Source organism: Saccostrea cucullata, unplaced genomic scaffold, assembly GCF_032062105.1.
Source record: "Saccostrea cucullata isolate Sc308-1 unplaced genomic scaffold, CSIRO_AGI_Scuc_v1 ctg2263, whole genome shotgun sequence".
NCBI lineage: Eukaryota > Metazoa > Mollusca > Bivalvia > Ostreida > Ostreidae > Saccostrea > Saccostrea cuccullata.
Genome location: NW_026921474.1, coordinates 60,452 through 84,418, shown reverse-complemented (window position 1 = coordinate 84,418; position 23,967 = coordinate 60,452). Strand labels below are relative to the sequence as shown.

Genomic DNA, 23,967 nt, shown 5'->3' with positions numbered 1-23,967 from the left:
ATCTCTTACTTACGTTTTCAATGGGAGTGATATTATTATTCCAGAATTTACATAAATTATAGCGAGCGCAGCGAGCGTCGCGAAGCCACGCTAGTCACTGCGAGCTCTTAAAGCAACGCCTGTGCGAAGAGAAAATTCGGACTACTGCATATTCATTCGATAGAATTTTTTGATGCAGTAATTTGGACCCACAATGCATCACTTGTTAAAGATACGTTCTCGCGAGAATAGCAGGAAAAATTTCAACTAAAAGTAAACATGTCTTGATTTAATGGATAAATATTGAAGATAAATAGTAAACGAAACTTTCTTCATTTACTTTCAGCACTGTTCAGGCTTCTTTTTGGATATGTAATGCCCTGTTCACACGGAGAGTTTAATTCGAATTAAACGTAAGTTTACTGCGAATTAGCTAAATTCACTCTAAATTTACATGCGAATTAGTTTAATTCGAATTAGTTTATGTCATTAAATTACTTTAACATTAGCTCCATGTGAACGCTAAACAACTTAATTTATTTAAATTTCTGACGCATGCGTAATGGCAAAATTTAGAAATGCCACTTGTCGGTGGTCAGCTATAGGTACTTGTGCTATTTTTGAGTGAAAAACTAAGGAAAATTTTGTTAATCATCAAAATGTGCATACAGAAACTTTGCCATTATGTCAAATGGATCTGCTTCTGCATAAAGTGACGTGATCTGCAAATGACGTCATAATAGCCGTGCTGACGCCGGGCTGCAGAAGTAAAACTTTAATTCGCATTAGTTTACTTCGAATTAGCTGTCGTGTGAACGCAATTTAATTCGCATTATTTTAATTCGCATTAGTTTACTTCGCATTAATTTACTGCGAATTAAACTCTCCGTGTGAACAGGGCATAACTTACATACGACGTCATGTGACGTCAGAGTCTAGACGCACCAAATATCGCGTGCAGTTTGACGAGCCCGATCTAAACTATAACAAAATAAATATCTGCGCTCACCATAACGGTCGCACCATCAACATATTATTTTAAAAAGTCAGAAGGGATAATATCATGTTGTAAGTTTTGAATTTACAAAGTGGGGTAGATGAAAACGAATTGTAAATTTCGCCTTCATCCAGTAAATTCAAATTTTCAACATGATAAATGATCTCGTCAAAACGTAAGCCGAAGTTTTCCACTCGATTTTAATATTTCACGTGCCATTTGTGATAATCAAAATATTGAAAAACGTGTTTTTCATACGTTTTGTACGATTTTGATATTTAGTACGTTAAATATGAAAATGGTGAAAAACGCCTGAAAAACGTCGCCAAAGAACCACTGGATCAGAAAAGCTGAAACTTATATAAAAAATTCATGCGGTTGTGTAGTTTCAAAATTGTTCAAATCATGGTCCCCGAGGTAAGGATGCGGACACAATATGCAATCAAAGTCTTATACTGAAATACATAAGAAAACTTTCAAAATCTTTTTTCTTCTCAAGAACCATTGGACCCAAAAGAGCTGAAACTTACGTGTACGTGGAAACTTATGAGGCAGTGAAGATTGTAAATTGTTCAGATTATTGCCGCTGGAGTTAGGGTGGGCCACAGTAGAGAAATTAGATTTTTATATTGAAATATATGAGGACAAAAATCTGTAAGGACCCAGGGCTGAAACTTTTGTGGAAACTTTCTGAGATATATTGTGGATTTTTAAGTTGTTCAAATCATGATCCCCAGGGTTAGGGTAGGCTGCGATCGAGGTTTTAAGTTTTATACTGAAATACTAGTATATAAGAAACATCTTCAAGAATTTTCTCAAGAATCACTGGGCCAAAAAAATTGAAACTTGTGTGAAAGCTTCCTGATCTGAGGTAGTGTAGCTTCTAAATTGTTTAAGACTTATTGGCTCTTGTGGGAAGGGTGATGTCACAATAAGTAATCAAAGTTTTACATTTACATTGAATTTTCAGCTCATGGTCCTCTTGAATCTACTGGAACGCACTTTGAAAAGATTTTCAACACACTTTGAAATTTTTTTTCAAAGTGCGTCAAATTTAGGACAACATTAACGCACTTTGTAAATATTTTTCAAAGTGCGTTAAAAGTGTACATCAACAATATTTTACCATGGAGGCACTTAAACGCACTATGAAAAAATATACTTCAAATAAAAATTTTCAGAATTAGATTTTAATAATAGATATGCAGCATTTTTTCCTTATATTTCTTTCGAAAACCAGATGAATTGATTTATATCCTCATCGAGAAAGAGGAAATGACAGGTAGAAGGAACCTCAACCAATTTCTTTATTGCAGCCCGGAGGACCGGGCTGCTCTATACATATAAGTTTAAGTGTTGGTGTATGGAGATTGAGGTGGGAGAAGTTATTCAGAATTAGAGGTTTTCAACATTAAAAAGATTGTTAGCCATAAATTACGATATACATAATATTTAGCCAAAGTGAATCTGTAATATATATATTTAATATATAAAGTTGCAATTTATCAAAAATATGAATATGAAATGCATATTTTTTTTTTATATTCTTAAAGTGAAATACATTGTTAAATAGGTTATGCATATGTCTATTTAAATTACTTTACTTGTATAAAGTTTAAAAGGGCCATTTTATCTTGCACAGGAATTAGAAAATTTTATATACTTCTAAAAACTTATCAATTAACTATAAAAAGACCGTTATGTTGTGATAGAGGTTTATTTTTTAATCAGGATACAAACTTTGACTCCATTTTGTTGCATTTTCTTATATCTTCAGATCTATATCGTGATCGTAAGCAACAAAAAGTTATTAAATTTTTTAGCCAAAGTAATAACATATTCAAATAAAATTTGCAAAAATATAAATTCTTTATAAAATTTGCACATTTTTTCAAAGTACATGTTAATATGATAGGCTATATTAACGCACTTTGAAAATAAAAATTATTTTCTCAAAGTGCGTTAACTTGGTCCCAAATTTAACGCACTTTGAATTTTTTTTTTTTCAAATTGTGTTGTAACAGGGGCCATAGTAGAGAATCAAAGTTTTACATATAGTGAAATCTTCGGTGGAAGCGGTGGGATGTAGTGTACTTTATATTGTATGGTAGTTATATTTTTAAATTTCAGCTACTGAACATGGTTGGGCACCAAAATTTTACACATGCAAAACTGGAATTACATGTATATCACAGACAATAGTTTCTGTGATTATTTTTTTATTGTGATAAAAACATTTATTATATTATGTGTTAACAAAAATCAGTACTGAAACAAGTGCCTGCATGCGATGTCTATTGGGGAAAATCTGATGCAGAGTCAGGTGAGTGTTGTAGCCAATGGGCTTATTTTTAATATTAATCAGGATTGAAAAGGAAGTCTAATTTCTTTAGTTTGTAAATATTTATTAAGACACGCTTATATCTTTTATTCACCAAAAAAAATTAGTCCTGAAAATTAGAAAAATGTCCTGAATATGTGAAGAATGAATTCGCCGGAATTAATTCTGCCAACAGTATCTCCTCCGTTTATTATACAAACCGGATGTTGATTGTTTATTTCATATTTCCCGCGAGGCGACGAAGGAACACCGTGACCACCTTCAAAATACGTAATTATATGGTTCTTTTACTTTATCTTATCTTATCGTTTGGTTTGCATTGTCGTTTAATACTTTAATGAATATAGTGCTCTATTTTCCGCTTATTTATAGGAAGAATAACAGTTGTATTTCTAAGTTTGAATTTCCTTTAATTTATTTTTTAGATAATGCTTTTATATGTTTGGTATGTTTTAATTAATTTTCTATGTTTACAACTTATTACAAGTCATTCAATATAGATTTAGACGTTCATATAACCATTTTCATCTGACATTAAAATTAATATAAATCCCCAGGGCCTGTATGGCTGTAAGTCAGAATATGTACTGTACACTTTCATATGAAAAGAATGATAATAAACAAAAATTGTAGCAGGAAAGCATAAGTTACGACTGAACAGTGAATCAAAGCTGGGATTCTTAGTTTACCAATCGGAACATCACTTGGACTTTTCCGTTAAGTTGAGGAAAAAACAACTAGTTTTTTTCTCAACTTGACAGAAAAGGTTGAATGATGTTCAAATTGTTAGTTTTCCAGTCATGCGCCTAGAACATTAAGCCACCCAGGCAAATACCCAGAATCCATATGTAGCCAAAACCACCATCCTCCCTCCTTAGATAGTGTTACCCTCCAAGACACAGAAAAAGAATTCTTTAGCCCTTGACTGGACAATTACCTGCAAGGCCTTTTGCGGTCAATGGCACCAAATGCAACAGGTCAAAGAAGAAAATTGTGGCTGGACCAGGAATCAAACCCTGGGTCTAGCATCACTAGTCACTGTCAGTAGTCCGAAAAATCTGACGTTTTCCTGGCATGTAAAATATCAAAATCGTAAAAAAAGCCAGGAAAACGTAAGTTTTTTCGGACAAACTGTCAGGCGCTCTAACCACTGAACTATCTGCACTGATATCCAGGGTCCATACAATGTAACTCCGTATAGCACAAAACACTACAACAGAGAAAATCTCTTGAGTAAGGTACAGCATGTTACTAAAACTGGAAGATATAATTTATATTTTACAGGTTATAATGTGAGCTGATATATTTTTGCTGAGTCAGTGTCAGTCATGTCTACTGGAGTCTCCTCCAGGTATGTCTTTCTTTATATACTTAATGTTTGCCTTTTATGCATGTTAGAATCGTTAATCAGAAATCGAAGAATCCTTCAAGTGTTGTCATTTTATAACATGATCTTGAATGATAAAGCAAACACAGTGTTGAATACCTCTTTCTTAACAATGTTTGGGTTTTTTTTGTTCCTATATTGTTTATTGTACACATACTTTATTAAAAATATTTTGCAGTGGTCGTAGAAATGTGAAAAGAAAAACACTAGATAACACTGAACCTGCATCGGATCCGTCATATAAAAACATCCGACGTTGTCCTCACAGTGGCTGCCCCACCAAAGTCCCTATTTGTTTTGTGGGTGCTACAGAGAGGTGGGTAATTTCTGTGTACATGAGACGACAATTTTGGTCCAAATTTTAGATCCAGAAATATTTAATTTTATAAGTTGATATGCAGCATTTTTTGCATAATGCAAACCATGTGTCTTGTGTTAATATTCAAAATTTTATATGTCCATGCAGTTCAGTTTATTTATTCTCTTTGAGTGATAAATTTCTCATCTCTAGAAAATATATTTCATGAATCAAGTTGCATTTAAAACAGATGATTGAATTTCTCTACACAGATGTGCTGGGAGTGGCTACACATCACGCTGGTATCACACGAGTGCCGCTGAGCACTACTGCAATGAATGTTTTGATCATTACTATAGATGGTGGGTATTGCATCAACATACTGTTTATGCATATGCAGAGTTGTAAAGGGATTTAAATTTGTTATCTCTCAATTTTGTGCATATCAACACAAAATTAAAAAATATAGCTTGTACATTGTACAAGCACTGTAAAAGTGGAAACTTTGAGTGATTTAAATTTGTTGTAAAAGTTTTCTCGTCAACTTTCACATTTGTGCATATCATTACTATAGATCATCAAATGTTTCCAAAATTACTAAAAATTTTCAACCCTTTAATATAACCACTTTTACAATATATCTGTACAATCATGTATTACAGTTACGTTATTTGAATTTAAAGTTGAACATCTAGTAAATATCTTTTAGTTTTACAACGTGCAAATCTTGTTAATATTTTTAACAAACCATTTTAGCCACAAGGATGGTTACGAGGTGTACCTAGCCTGGAAGAAGTCTTGGAGCACACACGGGACAACGGACGCTAGCATCAGGATGTTCATGACCAACAGTATTCTGCCATTCTGGGTCCAGTGTACAGATTGCCACAAGTGGAGGCAGTGGTCCAAAAGCTCTACGCCTATCCCAGAATTCTTCAAAAATTATGTCTGTGGGACTATGGCCTCGGGCAAAGTTGGTGTTTCTTTGGATATTTTTTAAATCTTTTCATAATTTTGCAGAGAATGACTGATTAGCTGAAATATATCAATTATCAATAGATTTAATTCAAAAAAAAATTAACAAAGCAAAAGAATCATTTAACATGTACCACTGTAGTTCATTTTATTGGGTTAATATATCGTAAATATCTTGTTTTTTATATCCTAGAAATCCAAACTGGAAAATCCTTGTGAAGTTCCTGAGGATCAGGTATGTTTGTTTGCCCTGTGTTTATGAAATACAATGTTCACTGCTTACACAGTTATGATAAGGCTGTCCGAAGGCTTAAAATGCCTAAAAAATATACATTTTATTTTGAGCTAGATTTTAATTTTGATTTGTAATCCTTGCTTGAAATTGCAGTCAACTTGAGATAATAGTTTAATTAGGTTTTATTTTCAAGCATTTTTGAGATGTCACATGACTGTGTTGATCACGTGACGTAGATTTATTATATTCCTAATTGTTGCACAAAAATCGCTTCGGCACAAGTGCAAAACAAAAATATTGTTCAAAGTTTGTTACATAGATCAACTCATTGTGATCTCTGGGACACAGAAAGTGCTGGGGGCAGGTTTAATTTTTACTCGTTAAACAAATATTTTACTTCAACTTTTTTTCCATATCGCGATTTATACAAAAATGGATAAACCACACAAGCAAAATTCAGTTAGAACATACTTCTCTTGTTCTCACAGAAGCCCTTGTTTATCACTTGTGCCAGTCCAATATAAACAAGATTCTTAAATTCTAAGTCTGTCTACGGACGTATAAGGGTAGCATTTCACACATAGTTTTTGGTTATTGTTTGAATATGTGCATATCTGTATTTAAATTTCAAATGTTCAACATAACAGCACATTTGAAATCCTACAATAAATCTACATGCTATTTAAAAATTATGACACTTTCCCCGGCTCAAGTACTTTGATGTCATACTATTATGACGTCATATCTAGGTAGTTCAGAGAAGTTACTACAACTTGAACAGTTTGATATTTTTATGGGTAGCCTTATCCTAGCTGCGTACTTTGTTATGGTATAGCTTTAGCTAATCTAGGCCAAGCATTTTGCTTTATAATATTAAACTGCTAAGCAATTGGCACAGTTTCCAGCAAATTTGATGTACAAGTGTATATGTAATTCTTCATGTACATACATCATTATATTTCACCCTTTCAGAGAGTAAGCTTGACACGAGATCCCTCATGGACCCCCCTATTGAGTAGTCTGTCTTACATGAAGAATTCCCCTGCCTGGCCCCACCTTACCTCTTACTTTCCAGACAAATTAGGCATGAGTCCATCAGACCATGAAGTCTTCAAAGAAAGAAAAACACCAGGTAAATCCATGTCAGGAGATTTTATAGAATAAAATAAATTCAAATCATATATATCTAATTCTTGCATATTATTGTGCCATGGGGATTTCTTTCTGTGCAGTAATTCATTGGTATGGAAGGAAATAATTTGAAATGAAGTAAAGAAAAGAGCGAATCATAGATATGCTTTAATTTACATTCATTGAATTTTTTTTTAGATTATACCATATGGTTTGAGTTGACATGGATTAACAATAAAATACAGATTCTGTACAGTTTACACATTTACTTGTGCAGTTAACAATGATTGAATTAAAAACAAAATTTTTATAACAAAACAAAGTACTTTTAAACAATATTTGTACAATGAGTCAGTGACCTTGCATTTTTGCATTTTTACGCATTCCTTTCTGTTTCAGTGATGAACAAGTACCTGCGGCCGTTTGTCGAAGTGGACAGTCCGGAGATAGCCAGTGGTGTGGTGCCTGATGTCATGGAGGAGCTGGAAATGGACGAATTCCCCGAATATTCAGCCATACCTTCCATGTATCTAGCCATTAGAAATATTTGTCTAACTCTGTGGAACTTAAATTTTAAGGTGAGGTATTTTGAGTACTGTATAAAATCACACATTTTCATGGGGGGGGCAGATTTCATGATTTGAAAAAAAAAATATGGATTCATGGGGAATTAATGTCATTGATGAAGAATACGGTAATTGTGTAGTTAGTTATGTAAAAAAAACATGTACATTTCTTAGTGGACATAGATTTGTAGGCCTTGTCATACCTTGAAAAAAAAAAAAAAAGAAAATTGAACTAAAATTTTTGATTTCCTAGTATTATGTTCATTATACATGTATATTATTCTTTTAATAGTAATTCTAATGAATTGATTTTTCTCCTCACGACAGGAATGGTTAACGAAAGAGAGGTGTGCCACCCAGATCATCTGTCGGGGTTTGGGGAGGGTGATGTATGTAGAGAGTCTGGACAAAATCCTGTGGTTCCTCACGAAGCGGGGCCTGATCAATGTGGGGCTACTCAGTATACCCAAGTCTCCTCAGGCTACGTATATATCCAACAAATTCATCAAACCTGTAAGTCTGCCATGTCTTAAGTGGTGGGTAATGTCATTATTTGTTTTTGGTCGCCCATAATGTTATATGGGAAATAAATTTTCTAGAAATAATCCTTTTAAAAAAATTCTTAAAAGATAATCTTGGAATTTAATTTTAAAAAGATTGCACAAAACAAATTGCATGCACCTTGGTATGTTGTTAATGAACAATATTATCACCCGATTATGTTGTTTTTGTCCTGTCTGTTTGTCTGCCTGTCTGTTGTCAACTTTAACCTTCGCCATAATTTTTGAACCATGAAAGATAGAGACTTCATATTTGGTATGCATACTCCACAATAAAGTTCTTTCGATTGACACCAAGGTCAATGACCTTGTGACCTTGACTATGACCTATTTGCTAAAAATAGCTTTTTCGAATAACTTTTGAACCATGAGAGATTTTATATTTGATATGCATACTCCACCAATGACGCTCTTTCAATTGACACCAAGGTCAATGACCTTGTGACCTTGACTGTGACCTTTATGCTAAAAATAGATTTAACAAACTTTCTCCATAACTTTTGAACCATGACAGATAGAGACTTCATATTTGGTGTGCATACTCCACTACTGAAGATCTTCAAATGACACTAAGGTCAATGACCTTGTGACCTTGACTGACCTATTTGCTAAAAATAGCTTTTTCGAATTTTCACCATGAGAGATAGAGACTTCATATTTGATATGCATACTCCACCAGTGACGCTCTTTCAAATGACACCAAGGTCAATGACCTTGTGACCTTGACTGTGACCTTTATGCTAAAAATAGATTTAACAAACTTTCTCCATAACTTTTGAACCATCACAGATAGAGACTTCATATTTGGTGTGCATTATAATTATCAATGACCTTGTGACCTTGACTTATCTTCTGAAATTTTTTTTTGAACTTTGTTGTCGTCGGGCGCATAGTGTTTCACAAACACATCTTGTTTTGATTTATTTACAGTATTACGAAGTACATGTCTTTTGTGTTTATCTATAGAATTTATCTGTGATAGTGTTTAATTATAGAATTTATCTGTGATAGTGTTTATTTATAGAATTTTTCTGTGATAGTGGTTAATTATAGAATTTATCTGTGATAGTGTTTATTTATAGAATTTATCTGTGATGGTGTTTATTTATAGAATTTATCCGTGATAGTGTTTATAGAATTTATCCGTGATAGTGTTTATTTATAGAATTTATCTGTGATAGTGTTTATTTATAGAATTTATCTGTGATAGTGTTTATTTATAGAATTTATCTGTGATAGTGATCGGGGCAGGAACAGCTGGTTTAGCGGCAACAAAAAGACTTCATGAACTGGGAGTAAAGGTAAGAGAGCCAGGAATTGAACTTTTCAAAATATATAAAAACATGTATCCATAAATCAGCAGTCACTTGATCTGTGCTGTCAATTTATATCTTCCATTGAAATATTACAATTAATATGATAATTCAGTGATCACCTGCGGCTTTGATTAATGTTGCTTTATTTTTAGGTAACAGTATTGGAGGCAAGGTCAGAGATAGGTGGGCGTGTCTGTGATGACCAATCATTAGGTGTATGTGTTGGGAAGGGTGCTCAGATACTGAATGGAGCTGTCAATAACCCAATAACCATTATCTGTGAACAGGTAAATTTTATAGTTAATAAGTTTTGTTTAGGATGAGGTATGAATTAAACTACAATACTACAATTCCATTAACTATAAATCACTTATATTTGTGGGAAGTTTATTTTCTCTTAATTTAACAAGACAAAGTACTTTCAAAATTTTCAATCTTGTTTATATTTTTATTAGTAAAGATTATATACAATAATGACCTGATTTTGTGAAAAATTTGTGTACATTATGATTTTTTTTTAAATACACATGTACTTTTCTTGCAAAATTAAGGTATTGCAAATATTTGATTATTTACAATAAGTATTATTACAAAGTTTTACTTGTTTGTGGTATAAACAGGCTGGTATACCCGTAGTGAGACTGTCAGACCGGTGTGAGTTAATCAGTGAGAAGGGAGAACTGGTCGATCAGAAGACAGACAGTAGGATGGACTTCCATTTTAATGCCATTCTAGACATCATAGCAGAGTGGAGGAAGGGCAGGGAACTAGCACAGGATACCAGTTTACTGGGTAAACTGATTTCAGCTTTTGAATGCTATGAAGTTATTTTAAGCTCTTTTTAATTCTGGTTTTCAGAACATTATGTCACAAATATTGTAGTTTATAAAGATAAGGTTATGAAATGATATTAAAAAATTTAAAATTGCCATAATTTAATGAATATTATCCTATGTTCTGGTGTTGTCAATTTCAGCCAAACTAAAGGAAATGCATCAGCAGTTTTTAGATGAATCTCAGCTTTCCTTCACCACAGTAAGTACTGTGTAAAGGTTCATTAAATGTATATACTACTTGCATCTAATACCGCATGGCACTCATCATGTAGCTATCTGCATATTTCACTCAAAAGTCATCTTTGATTTTCAATTGATTCTTGATTAAAAAAACCCCTAATTTTGAACATACTTGTCCAAGAGGAGTGCTTACACTTCATGTATACCCGTATACCCAATGTCAAAAAAATATCTGTCCATCCCAGCATAAATCTAATCATAGGCCACTGTGAATGCTCCAAGAACCAGATTTGCAAGGATGATACAATTAGGGCTGTTCTCTCTCAGTAATGTTTAATAAATGTTAAAGCTTATGTATCCTACATTTTCATTTGGACTGGCCATATCCATGTTCTACCCTTACTTTCATTTACATGTACATGTATGCATTGACTGCTCTCAAACAAAGCTTGGGTGGTATATAGAAATCATAAATTAGACTTTCAATCCATGTGTGAGTCTCTCTGTGGAGTCATTTCCAAGATATAACTGAGAAATACTGAAAATTCATACTTGACACAAAAAGGGTCATGATCTTGACCTTAGTTATTTTGGCAAGGTCAAGGCCACTGGCAGAAAAATGTTTAATCAACCCTAGTCTGGTCATTAATTTTGAAAGAATTGTTAGCTATGTTACTTCTGAAAAAAGATTGTTAGATGATTTTAAGTCCTGGTTGGTCATACATGTAGTTTGAGAAATACATAATAGTCATATGACTAAGAGAGGCCTTTAATTCTGCTCTCTCTTGAAAACATACATTGTGTCATTCATTTAAAAAAACAGAGTGAATTTATTCAGGAATTGAATCTAACTTGGCAATTTTAATTGTTTTCCAGGATGAACACCAGAAGATGATTTCTATGTTCATTGTTAGGACCTAAATCTTTGTCCTTCCCCCTCTCTCGAAATACATGCATCATTTTGGAAACATTTCATGGATATTTTGAAAAAAATGTAAAAGTTTTATTTTTTAATCTAGTTATTATGATGTATCTTGAATCATTATTGTTATTATCGATCTCAAAAAATCAAGTCCTGCCAGTACATGTTATATCAACAATTTCTAAAAAAAAAACTTCAAATACACAGTTTTTGCAACAGTGCATGCAAACAAATATAAATTTAGCTCTGAAAACTACAATTGAATTCCATGATAGTTGTGATATCATATTTAACTAAATATTGCATGATGATAACGTTAGTTTGATTGGAAGAGCTAATGGTGCACTTTTGAATGATTAGTCACATACTTTCGTGACTTGCAAATGCAAATACTGTGCTTTATATCAAGACCAAAATGATGAGCAGTATTTCCTAACAACTCCTATTCCATGCTAAATTTATGGAGAGATGGTTGTGCATGAATTTTGTTTTTAGTTATATTTTTTGGTTTTCATATTTGCATGAGCAGCTGTGTATGGGATGTCAGGGTTGGAATCATTGGAAAGTTTGTAATTTGCAGACTGCAGTTTCTCATATTTATTACTTTCATCAAAGATTTCTCTAAAAAACCTTATAATTATTAAATCTTTATAATTTTAAAAATCAAATAAATTTATTAAATCACTTTTTTTTCCCTAGAAATTTTTTTCACTTAACTACCGGTACTTGAAGCCGTCTGATAGGTAGAATTTTGATTTTCTCTTTTTGGCAAATAAGCAAATCACAGCTTTAAAAACTTAGCATTTTATTTCATGTTCTTTTAAAATAAGTTCTTTGATTCAAAAACAAATTCATGATGGCCTCCTCCTCTTACAATGGTTTCTGATTATTGTGTTAAAGGAAGAGGAGTCCCTGATGAATTTCCACATCAGTAACCTGGAGTACGCCTGCGGAGCCAATCTGAAGGCCGTGTCTGCCATCCACTGGGACCAGAACGAGGACTACCCCCAGTTCTGTGGGGACAATCTCATGTTACCCGAGGGCTACTCCCAAGTGTTATCTAAGCTGTCAGAAGGGCTGCACATAGAATTGAATACACAGGTATGAAATAAAGGACGATTACTATACATGTACAATAAGGGCTAATGTTCTCTTGCCCGCATTGCAACTGAATAATCAAAATTTACTCCATTTTGTTCAGCCTCAATCTTCATCAAACCTTTGTGGGTTGTATACTTGTATTTCCATGGTTACAATAAAATATAATGAGAATTTTTGCAAAAATACTGTATACAGGGACACTGTTGCCTTAACCATGTGTAAATACTTTTTTTACATGTTTCTTCTATGATTTTTATGTTTATTACTATGATTCCTCTATATTCTTGCATCAATCGCAGGTGAAGAGAGTAGAATATGGGGAGGAAACAGTAACTGTCATCTCAGAACAGGGGAAGGAATGGAAAGCTGACAAGGTATATAACTCCTGTTTGTAGAGTTGCCTACTGTGCATAATTGACTGCTCAGATTACATGTTAATTTTGTTTTTCCCCTACTTTCTGTTGAAGTATAACAACTAACATATTTTAAAATAACATGTTATAATATGATAAGTTTTTTTTGGTCATTCTAATCTATATACAATATTTGATTGTTGAGCCAGAATTCATGATAATACCTTCATTCCATAAATAATTCATGTTTGATTTATTTAAATTTAATCATGAAGACTTTTATTGAACTATACATTACTTGAATAGCTTGATGTTCTGTCTGACAGGTGTTGGTGACACTTCCCCTGGCTGTATTACAAGATGACGATGTGGAGTTTGTCCCCATCCTGCCAGAGTGGAAGTCAAAGGCCATGAGGTCATTAGGGGTCGGGAAGATAGAAAAGGTAAAGTACTGTAGATGATGAAATTTTTGTGAAATCTTATTTTGGTGAGATTGTCATTGAATCTTGATTGGTGAGACATAATTTTCACAAATTGTTATTCCTCTATATAATCATAAGGAATTCTATCATACACGAGAATAAAATTTTTCCGAGCTCATTGGCTTGTGTAATTATGCGAAAAGAAAGTTCTCACGAATAAAAAGTGATTTACAGTAGATAATATTTTAAGGCTATTTTGGATGGATTCTAAATTTTTAAGATGTAAGAAAATAGGTTGATTTTCTTGAAATTACCACTGCTCTTTTTTTTCAGGTCATTTTGAGATTCCCCAGACCCTTCTGGAGGAATAAGATTAAAGACTGTAGAGTGTTTGGACATATTCCTAATGAGCTGGAGAACAGGGGATACTTCAATGTCTTCTATGATTTCTCTGTGGAAGAGGTCAGTTTTAAACATTTACATCATGATCAGAAATACATGTTAGAGAAGAAACACTGATATCTAAGATCCTTTTAAGATTTTCAAATCATTTAAAGTGAAAGTAAATGTATGTTCTGAAAAAAAAAAAATCAGGATTGAAAAGAAGTTTGTTAGATAACTTCAAAGATTATTATCAGTATTAACAAGTAGAGCTTTTTTAAAAAGCTTCCCGTCTTTAGCAACAATCTTAAACTGTAAACTGATCTACACCTATCAGGCCGTATAATTCTTTTGAATTTCTTGATTTTGTATTTCTACATTAACTTTTTACTGGCATTAGCCCTACCACGGTTGTCGCTCGGTCATCTCCGTAAACTTTGACTCGCCGAGAGCTTTCGGCAAACCTCGGCTGATTCCATTTCCTTCTTCAAACAAGAAAGGGGAAAAGAATAATAACAAATTGTAAAGCCTGCAAGCAATAAAAATCAAAGTTTATTTATAATGAAGTTAAAGAGATCTTGTTATTTTTTGCTATACAAAAAATCATGTTATTAGGAATTAATTACTGCTGATTTTGTTGTTCGTTTTGTCAATTTTTTTAAGATTGAAAATCTTTCAAAATTGTTAAGTCGTACGAAAATTAGATCATCAGAAAGTTATCTCCCTTGCCTTGAACAGCATTTTAACCAATGAAATAATTGAAAATTTTCTCATCATGCATTTTCTACCAATCACAAAAGAGAGGAAGTGCATAGTCCGAAGACTGTAAAAAACTTCAACTATACAATACCGTCTTCCAAGGAAGACGGTAATTAAAGTAGATTTAATACTTAGTGCAGTTTTCCCTAATAAACCAAATCTATTGATTTTTATACGCCCGTCTTAAGACGGGACGTATTATGTTATAGGCTTCATGTCCGTCCGTCTGTCCATTCGTGTCCGGCTCATAACTTGAATACTATTAGACCTAGGATTATCAAACTTTGACAGTTGATACTTCTTGGGTAGACGGTGTGTTGCGCACAAAATGTAGGTCGCTCTGACCTTTAATAAAGATGCTATGGCCAAATATGGAAAAATCCTGTCCGGCTCATAACTTGAAAACTATTAGACCTAGAGCTTTCAAACTTGGCAAAATTATACATCTTAGGTAGAAGGTGTGTCGCGGCCTATTTCAAGGTCACTGTGACCTTTAATTTAAGTGAATTTTTTTTTTAAAACGAAGTCTTTAAAATTTTAAATTTCATAATCCTAAAAAATGTAAGAATATAGTTGTATCCTTGTTTAAAAATGTTAAATCAAGTAAAAACTTATTTTTTCATCAAATACTTTACAGCAATCTGTAACAAATGTTAATGTTTTGAGAGGAATTCAGTTTGTCCCATGGGCATAATTATCAAGCACTGGTCAAGAAGAATTTTGATAGCAGAAATTTGCATGTCAAATTAGAGAGCAATTAATGAGTTTATTGTCAGGAGCTAACTGGTAGAGCAGATCTCTGATAATGCAGCTCTTACCTTTATCTTTAATCTCTTGGGAGTTGGGCAAAAAGAAATGGCCTCATAGTTGCTTGTGTTAATTAAGAGTTCTTGATGGCTAGTTCATAAAAAGATCTATCAACTGGTGTAATGTAATTAAAACAAATTGATGCTTTAAAATAAAGTGTATGATAAAAACTAAATTAATATTGTATAATATAATTAAAACTATAAATCCTTAATAAAAAATGTTAGATTAAGTAAAAACTTATTTTTTCATCATATACTTTAACAGCAATCTGTAACAAATGTTAATGTTTTGAGAGGAATTCAGCTTTTCCCATGGGCATAATTATCAAGCACTGGTCAAGAAGAATTTTGATAGCAGAAATTCACATGTCAAATTAGAGAGAAATTAATGAGTTTATTGTCAGGAGCTAACTGGTAGTCTCTGATCATGAAGCTGTTATCTTAATTTATCTCTTGGGAGGTGGGCAAAAAGAAATGGCCTCATAGTTGCTTGTGTTAATTAAGAGTTCTTAATGGCTTTAGTCCAGATAAAGATCTTTCAATTGGTGTAATGTAATTAAAACAAATTGATGTTTTAGTGTATGATTAAAACCAAATTAGTATTGAATAATATAATTAAAACTAATTATACATGTGTTCATTGAAAAAAAAAATTACATTTCAATTTTTATTTATTTGCAACAAATTGCAGTCATGCCTCACTTAGAATTTTATAGTCTAAAGAATAATTTATTTTTGATTATTTTATTAGACTGTAGCATTTCCATTATTCCATAAAATATGCAATAAACAATTTAAAGCTGCAGATGGATATTTGTTAAGTTCTAACACAGCCAGTTTAGAATTATATGATGTATTATTTGTTATAATTAATCCCTACACTGTAAGTCTCTTAGAGATGTATGTACAATATTTTAAACATGATAAGAAATGGAAATCAGATCATTGAAATCTGTGTCAATCTGTTAATCAAGGTTATCAGATTTTCTTGCACCTTAACCAATTTATGATTATTGAACAATATATTTGACGGGCGTATCATGCTGTGGCGGGGCACTTTATTCTCTATTTTATCCAAGTCTGGTTTTTCTTGCAGGTGGAGAAGATGTATATATTGGTGACCCATCTAACAGGAAATGCCCTCATTCTACGGGAAAGGTTAGACAGGGATATAGTGGCTGCCTCTATGGAGGTCCTCAAATTAATGTTCCCAGAGGAGGTATGTTTGTAAATATAAAGTGGAATGTAGCGGATATGTGTTTTCTTTGGTTTCTTCAGTTAGTTTCACAAAATTTCATTATTTTTTATCAAAATAAAGTACAGGGATACAAATTTCACTTTTAACAGTTTTAACAAGCTAATTCAGAGAATTTGTGTCCCCCGCTTAAGGAAAAAGTAAAACATGTGCAGTTCGGGGGAAGGGAGGGGGGAGAGTTGAATCCCCCTCACTGAATTTGTAGAATTATTATATGTATACATGCATGTATACTGAAGCAAATAAAATATACCATTATGGATATAAAGATTTAATTGCTTATTCTTTATTATGTGTATAGAAGATTCTTTTTATATGGAATATTTATCACACTGTAATGATGATTTTATGAGTTTGTACAAGCCAGACCTCGTAAATTTTTCATTTCGCGTGCTGAATACTATTATTTAGTAAAAAAAAAGTATTTTTTAAAAAAAGTCTGTCCGGGATTTGAACTCGGGACCTCTCACACTGGAAGCGAGAAACATACCACTAGACCTAGTAGACCACGGAATTGCTTTACATGGAGTCAAGTATATGCAGAAGTGAAGTCACATACATGTATATATTCATGTTCAGTATTGTCAAAATTTTACACAATCCATGGTGTTTGATTTATTTAGCCTTTATTAAACAGTTCTAATAGATGTAATAAGAACATAAAGTCCGCCGAGAACCTGTTTTATACGCAGTAACTCTTCTCATGCCCCTGTGCTAAAAATAGTAACATGTAATACTATAAATACTAATGAAACAAACGGGGCGGGGCACTTTGAGAGGGGTGAGAGAGGTCCTAGGGAGTTTTGGTATAAAATTACTAGTACATTGAATAAGCTCAAAATCTTCTTGAAATATCGCCCGGAAATAATAGTGTTACACACGGACAGAATGTGTAAATTTATGACCTTGAACTTTGACCTTTTGACCTCAAAATCAATAGGGGTCTTTATTAGGCCACAGGGAGTTGTTATGTAAAATTTCATTGCAATAGCTCAAATGGTTCTAGAGATATCGTGTGGAAACGAAATTATCATAACAGACAGAATTTGCTTATTTATGACCTTGACCTTTGACTTTTTGACCTCAAAATCTATAGGGTTCTTCTTTAGTCCATAGGGAGTTGCTATGCTAAATTTCATTGCAAAAGCTCAAAGGGTTCTCGAGATATCATGTGGAAACGAAAGCGTTACAGACAGAAAGACGGACGGACGGACAAACCCAAATTAATATCTCCCACTTTTCAAGCGGGGGACAAAAACTATGTACTTGTTTATAAAAAGATAAAAATTTCACTTTAATGTGGAAACTATTGACTTGTATGTAAAAAAAAATCATTCAATTCTGTATGATTGCAGACAGTCCCAAAACCACTGGATTATTTTGTTACAAAATGGACTAAAGAGCCGTTCTCCAAGATGTCCTATAGTTACATACCCATAGGAGTGGATGGGGATGCTTACGATATCATGTCACAGGATGTGGGATCCAAAATCTACTTCGCAGGAGAGGTAAGTCATAGACATGATTCTTAGTTCTGTGTGATATTTTTTGCCCAGTAAATCTAATGAAAAGCAGTACTAAATGTATTGTATTTATAATAGAATTAGTATAAGCAAATATTGTTTAAATACTTATTTAAATAATGTTTAAAGGATAAGTCTCAGATAAAGTTATATTTTTCACGTAGTTGAAAAGGAAGAATTGGTGGACTTAACTGGCCAGAGAAAAAGCCATAAATTTAAGTTTCATAAAATGTTTATTTTTTTTCTATCACATAAGCCCCCGATATCTAACCCGTGTATTCATGGTACGGATGTGAATTTAAAATGCTCTTTTCTGGGTAAACTTAATAAATATCGAAGGTATGGTGCCTGAAGATTTCTTGAATATCAATAGATAATCAGGGTCACACGTTTTTCATCGTCTGAATACATAGTCAGCACATGTTTATCAGCTGTTCTTAAGAAAACTGTATTTGTATTTCGAACAAAATAATGTTATATCAAAAGGAGAAGAGCCGATAAATGTTTGCTCACACTTAATTTAGCAAAAAACGTGTTCGAAACACACTTCTCGCTTCCATTGTTATGTCTTCGATTGACCTGTTATTACAATTCATCACGTGATGTCCACCTGCCAGTGTACTCGTGAAAACAGTTACATTGTATTCTTCTACCTGACCTCGTTGTAAATCATGTCTTTGAGCATTTGTGGTTGCTGTTTTCAAAATTTAGCAAATTAAATTTTGTTTTAATTTTGCGTGTCATCACTTTAAATAATTTCATATTGACATCGCTGTAATATACAAAACAAGCATTTGAATTTTTGGAGAGAGAGAGAGGGATAGAGAGAGAAATATCAACAATGACACCGATCGATAGCCCCGCCTCCTATAAATATTGATTATGTGATCTAAACTCCACTGCGGGTATATGTCAAATTCTGGAAGACGACTCTTATGTATCGTTTCTTCAATTTTGATACATGGCAACAGGGCATTGATTTTGTACAGATGTTCCACCCAATATAACCAAGTATACGTCGCTCTTTCCATTGCTTGTAATATATTTTGGATACACTTCATTTATAGCTTGGTAGAAGAGTCGCAAAAAGATCCAAAATGGGCGTTATGTCCACCCATTCTTTCACCCATTTTACATCATTCATTCTGGAAAACGGGAATTTTTTTTCACACAAATTTGCAAAAGAAATTTTTAAAATCTTATCAACAGTTTATGTTTTGGAGTGAATGATATACTGAGGATACATTGTTGTGCATTGCAGGCCACAAATCGACAGTTTCCCCAGTCTGTTACCGGAGCATACATTAGTGGAATACGGGAGGCACACAAAATCTTCTCCACGCTCGTAGAAGATGACACATGAAACTGACAACATGGACTAGATCATTTTTTTACGAAAGTTATTTAAGTTCCTAAGTGGCAGTGAAATTGACAGTCTTCATTGACAATTCACGGTCAGCAAAGGTTCGTAATATGTACTACCTCAGCACTTAACAAGAGTGAATGTTGATGGACTTGGGAAGATAAATACAACCCTTAACTTGATAAAAGACTTACGAGAGAAAAAATACAAGATGCCCCTTTTCATCTTCTCGTTATTGTCATCCAAAAAAAACAACCAAACAAACAAAAAAAGCAACAGCATGTTTTTGTGCTTTTGTGAAAATTTAAATGCTAAGGTTTGATGTCTGTGAAGCAATTTTGTATTTATCATTTTTAAAGAGAAAATCTTCACCATTTGTCCATGTACTCTTATGTGTAAAAATTTTAGGTGTCATTGATCATTAATCCACAATCACAAATCACAAACAACTAGTGCTAATTGTAACGGGAACCGTTACAGATGTTCCCCAAACGCTCCCCAACTCCCTTTTTGTGCCATATTCCCTGTAAGCCTTATTAAATAAGACAACATCTGTGCATTTTTGACTTTAACAACGGTTTCCCAAAAGGATACCAATTATATTCAAATTTTAACATTGCACACGTGCCCCTGTGAATGCACGTGCATAATGAACATATAATTTTGTCTACACTTTCTATATATTAAAATATACTTTATATGAAAGCATTTAGTCCAAAAGTATTAAAAATCACTCATTCAAGTGTATTTTCAATTTCACTCGTTCCAAATGCACGCACGTGCGTGCACGTGCATGATGACAATACCTTCTTGTAGGAGGCCCTTATATCTATCTATGTTCTAAATCCCATCCTGTTTGGTTGAAAACCAAGGGAATTATAGCCATTTCAAGTTTCAGCCAATCAGATTGCAGCACACGTGCATCCACGTGATTTCAATATTTTTTTTCTAAATCATATTGTAGAATATCCTAATGCATAACTATGTTTCAAATTTTAAAGCATTTCGTCAAAACTCAAAGGAGATATAGCCATTTAAAGTTTCAGCCAATCAGATTGCAGCACACGTGCATGCGCGTGATTTCTTGAAATTTTTTGTATATCATATTGCAGGATATCCTAATGCATGACTATGTTTTAAATTTCAAAGCATTTCGTCAAAAAATAAAGGAGATATAGCCATTTAAAGTTTCAGCCAATCAGATTGCAGCGCACATGCATGTGCGTGATTTCATGAAATTTTTTCCATATTATATTGTAGGATATCCTAATTCATGACAATGTTAAAAATTTCAAAGCATTTCGTCGGAAAACAAAAGAGATATTGAGATTTTTGTTTCAGCCAATCAGAGGAAGGCGCACGTGCATGCGCGTGAGTTCATGCTAATTTGACAGTGTCATATTATTAACACTTTTAATATATCCTTATGTAATGAGTTTCAAAGCATTTCATCAAAAAATGTAAAAGTTATAGCTATATTAAGTATATCAGTCAATTCACTCATTTCACGCGCACGCACGTGCAGGCGTATGCGCGCAAAATGACCTTCGTTCCGCACACCTACACTACACACCTATTAACCCTAAAAAGGTTTTAGCTCAGTTGGGTGAACAGTTTCTGAGAACACTCGCGGACAAAAAAGTACCGGAGAACAAATAAGAAAAAAAATAATAATAACTAGTGCTAATTGTAACGGGAACCGTTACAGATGTTCCCCAAACGCTCCCCAACTCCCTTTTGGTGCCATATTCCCTGTAAGCCTTATTAAATAAGACAACATCTGTGCATTTTTTGACTTAAACAACGTTTTCCCAAAAGGATACCAATTATATTCAAATTTCAACATTGCACGCGTGCCCATGTGAATGCACTTGCATAATGATCATATAATCTTGTCTACGCTTTCTATATATTAAATTATACTTTATATGAAAGCATTTGGTCCAAAAGTATTAAAAATCACTCATTCAAGTGTATTTTCAATTTCACTTGTTCCAAATGCACGCACGTGCGTACACGTGCATGATGACCATACGTTCTTGTAGGAGGCCCTTATATCTATCTATGTTCTTAATCCCATTCTGTTTGGTTGAAAACCAAGGGAATTATAGCCATTTCAAGTTTCAGCCAATCAGATTGCAGCACACGTGCATCCACGTGATTTCAAGAATTTTTTCTAAATCATATTGTAGAATATCCTAATGCATAACTATGTTTTAAATTTCAAACCATTTCGTCAAAAATCAAAGGAGATATGGCCATTTAAAGTTTCAGCCAATCAGATTGCAGCACATGTGCATGCGCGTGATTTCTTGAATTTTTTTGTATATCATATTGCAGGATATCCTAATGCATGACTATGTTTTAAATTTCAAAGCATTTCGTCAAAAAATAAAGGAGATATAGTCATTTAAAGTTTCAGCCAATCAGATTGCAGCGCACGTGTATGCGCGTAATTTCATGAATTTTTTTCCATATAATATTGTATGGTATCCTAATTCATGACAATGTTAAAAATTTCAAAGCATTTCGTCGGAAAACAAAAGAGATATTGAGATTTTTGTTTCAGCCAATCAGAGCAAAGCGCACGTGCATGCGCGTGAGTTCGTGCTAATTTGACAGGTCATATTATTAACACTTTTAATATATACTTATGTAATGAGTTTCAAAGCATTTCATCAAAAAATGTAAAAGTTATGGCTATATTAAGTATATCAGTCAATTCACTCATTTCACGCGCACGCACGTGCAGGCGTATGTGCGCAAAATGACCTTCGTTCCGCACACCTACACTACACACCTATTAACCCTAAAAAGGTTTTAGCTCAGTTGGGTGAACAGTTTCTGAGAACACTCGCGGACAAAAAAGTACCGGAGAACAAATAAGAAAAAAAATAATAATAATAAGAAACAGAGTAAAAACAATATGTTCCCAAACTCCGTTTGGGGAACATAATAATAAGAAACAGAGTAAAAACAATATGTTCCCAAACTCCGTTTGGGGAACATAATAAAGGTCGGAATAATCTATTCATTTATGACAGATTTTCTTATGTTTCATTTACATGTAAATAGCTCATCATTCAGTTGTCATCTTTCATTTTGTATTATCTACATGTATATATACATTGTACATACATGTACACTGTATCTCTCAAATATCCATAACTTGTTGTATATAGTATTTTAAAATACTTGTTTATCAATGTAGTTACGAAGTCTTCATATCAGCATCTGTTCTAACAAATGTTATTGAATTGTAGAATTTAATGCCAAAATAAAACAAAAAATATGAAATAAAAAGATGTGTTTGTGAATTAATTGAACTTAAAGATGACATTTACTCAGAGTTTTTGTTGACACAAACAAGTTGTTTAGCTCACCTGAGCTAAAGCTCAACTGAGCTTTCCTAATCACCCATTGTCCTTCCGTCCATCTTTAAACTTTTCACAATTTCATCTACTTCTCGAGTACTAGCCAATTTTAACCAAATTTGTTACAAAGCATTTATTGGGAAAAGGAGAGTTCAAAATTTTTAAAGTGAAGGGGCAAGTCCTATTCCAAGGGGAGATAAACAAGAAAAGACAAAACTAGGGTGGGGTCATAAAAAAATCTTCTCAAGAACCACTGGGCCAGAAAAACTGAAACTTATGTGGAAGCATCCTAGGTTAATGTAGATTCTAAATTGTTAAACTCGTGACCCCCCATAGAGCGGGGCCACAAAATCCAAGTACGGAACATGTACTCGCGTCCTTCGAAACATGCCATATAAACAGATGTCCCGTGTCGCAGTAGATGGCTGGCACGAAAAATTTATTTTTCGAAGGAACGTGAAACAAAACCAAATAATATGGTAAAATTGCGCAATTTTCATATCTTGCATCGTTATGCTAAGACCCGGAACCTTATCAAACTGTTACATGTATCAGCTGGTCAAATAAATCATGGAAAGGATTTTCAGAAAAGGAAATAAAAAAGGATTATAAATCTCTGACATTTCCCTAAATCAAGATATTTACAACATTTTTAGATCTCATATGACAAACAACTTATGTCAATTGTATAACTCAAGCACCTGTTATTAGAATTGAATGGACAGTTGTCTTCTATTTTTTTCATTGTTTGTTTGTCTGACCCAAGAATCAAACTGTTTGCCTGAGGCCGAAGGCAGACAGTTTGCTTCGATGGTCGACAAAACGCATTTGAAGCCGAAGGCAGACAGCTTGGTTCGAGGGTCTACAAAATGCATTTTGCCCGAGAACTCTGTCAATAAATGTT

The 23,967-nt window shown here is 33.4% G+C and overlaps 1 protein-coding gene across 1 annotated transcript; it reads left to right on the top strand.

The window, feature by feature from the left end:
• The first annotated feature begins 3,512 nt into the window (after window positions 1–3,512).
• Window positions 3,513–19,958, top strand: LOC134260069 (lysine-specific histone demethylase 2-like). Its single transcript, XM_062742654.1, has 20 exons — window positions 3,513–3,587; window positions 4,602–4,668; window positions 4,883–5,020; window positions 5,275–5,364; window positions 5,759–5,975; window positions 6,171–6,212; window positions 7,185–7,344; window positions 7,743–7,921; window positions 8,237–8,422; window positions 9,693–9,770; window positions 9,938–10,072; window positions 10,406–10,577; window positions 10,762–10,820; window positions 12,624–12,824; window positions 13,124–13,198; window positions 13,504–13,620; window positions 13,933–14,061; window positions 16,645–16,767; window positions 18,159–18,311; window positions 19,588–19,958. The coding sequence occupies exons 2-20, from the start codon at window positions 4,646–4,648 to the stop codon at window positions 19,687–19,689; spliced, it is 2,379 nt and encodes a 792-aa protein (XP_062598638.1). The 5' UTR covers window positions 3,513–3,587; window positions 4,602–4,645; the 3' UTR covers window positions 19,690–19,958.
• The last annotated feature ends 4,009 nt before the right edge of the window (window positions 19,959–23,967 follow it).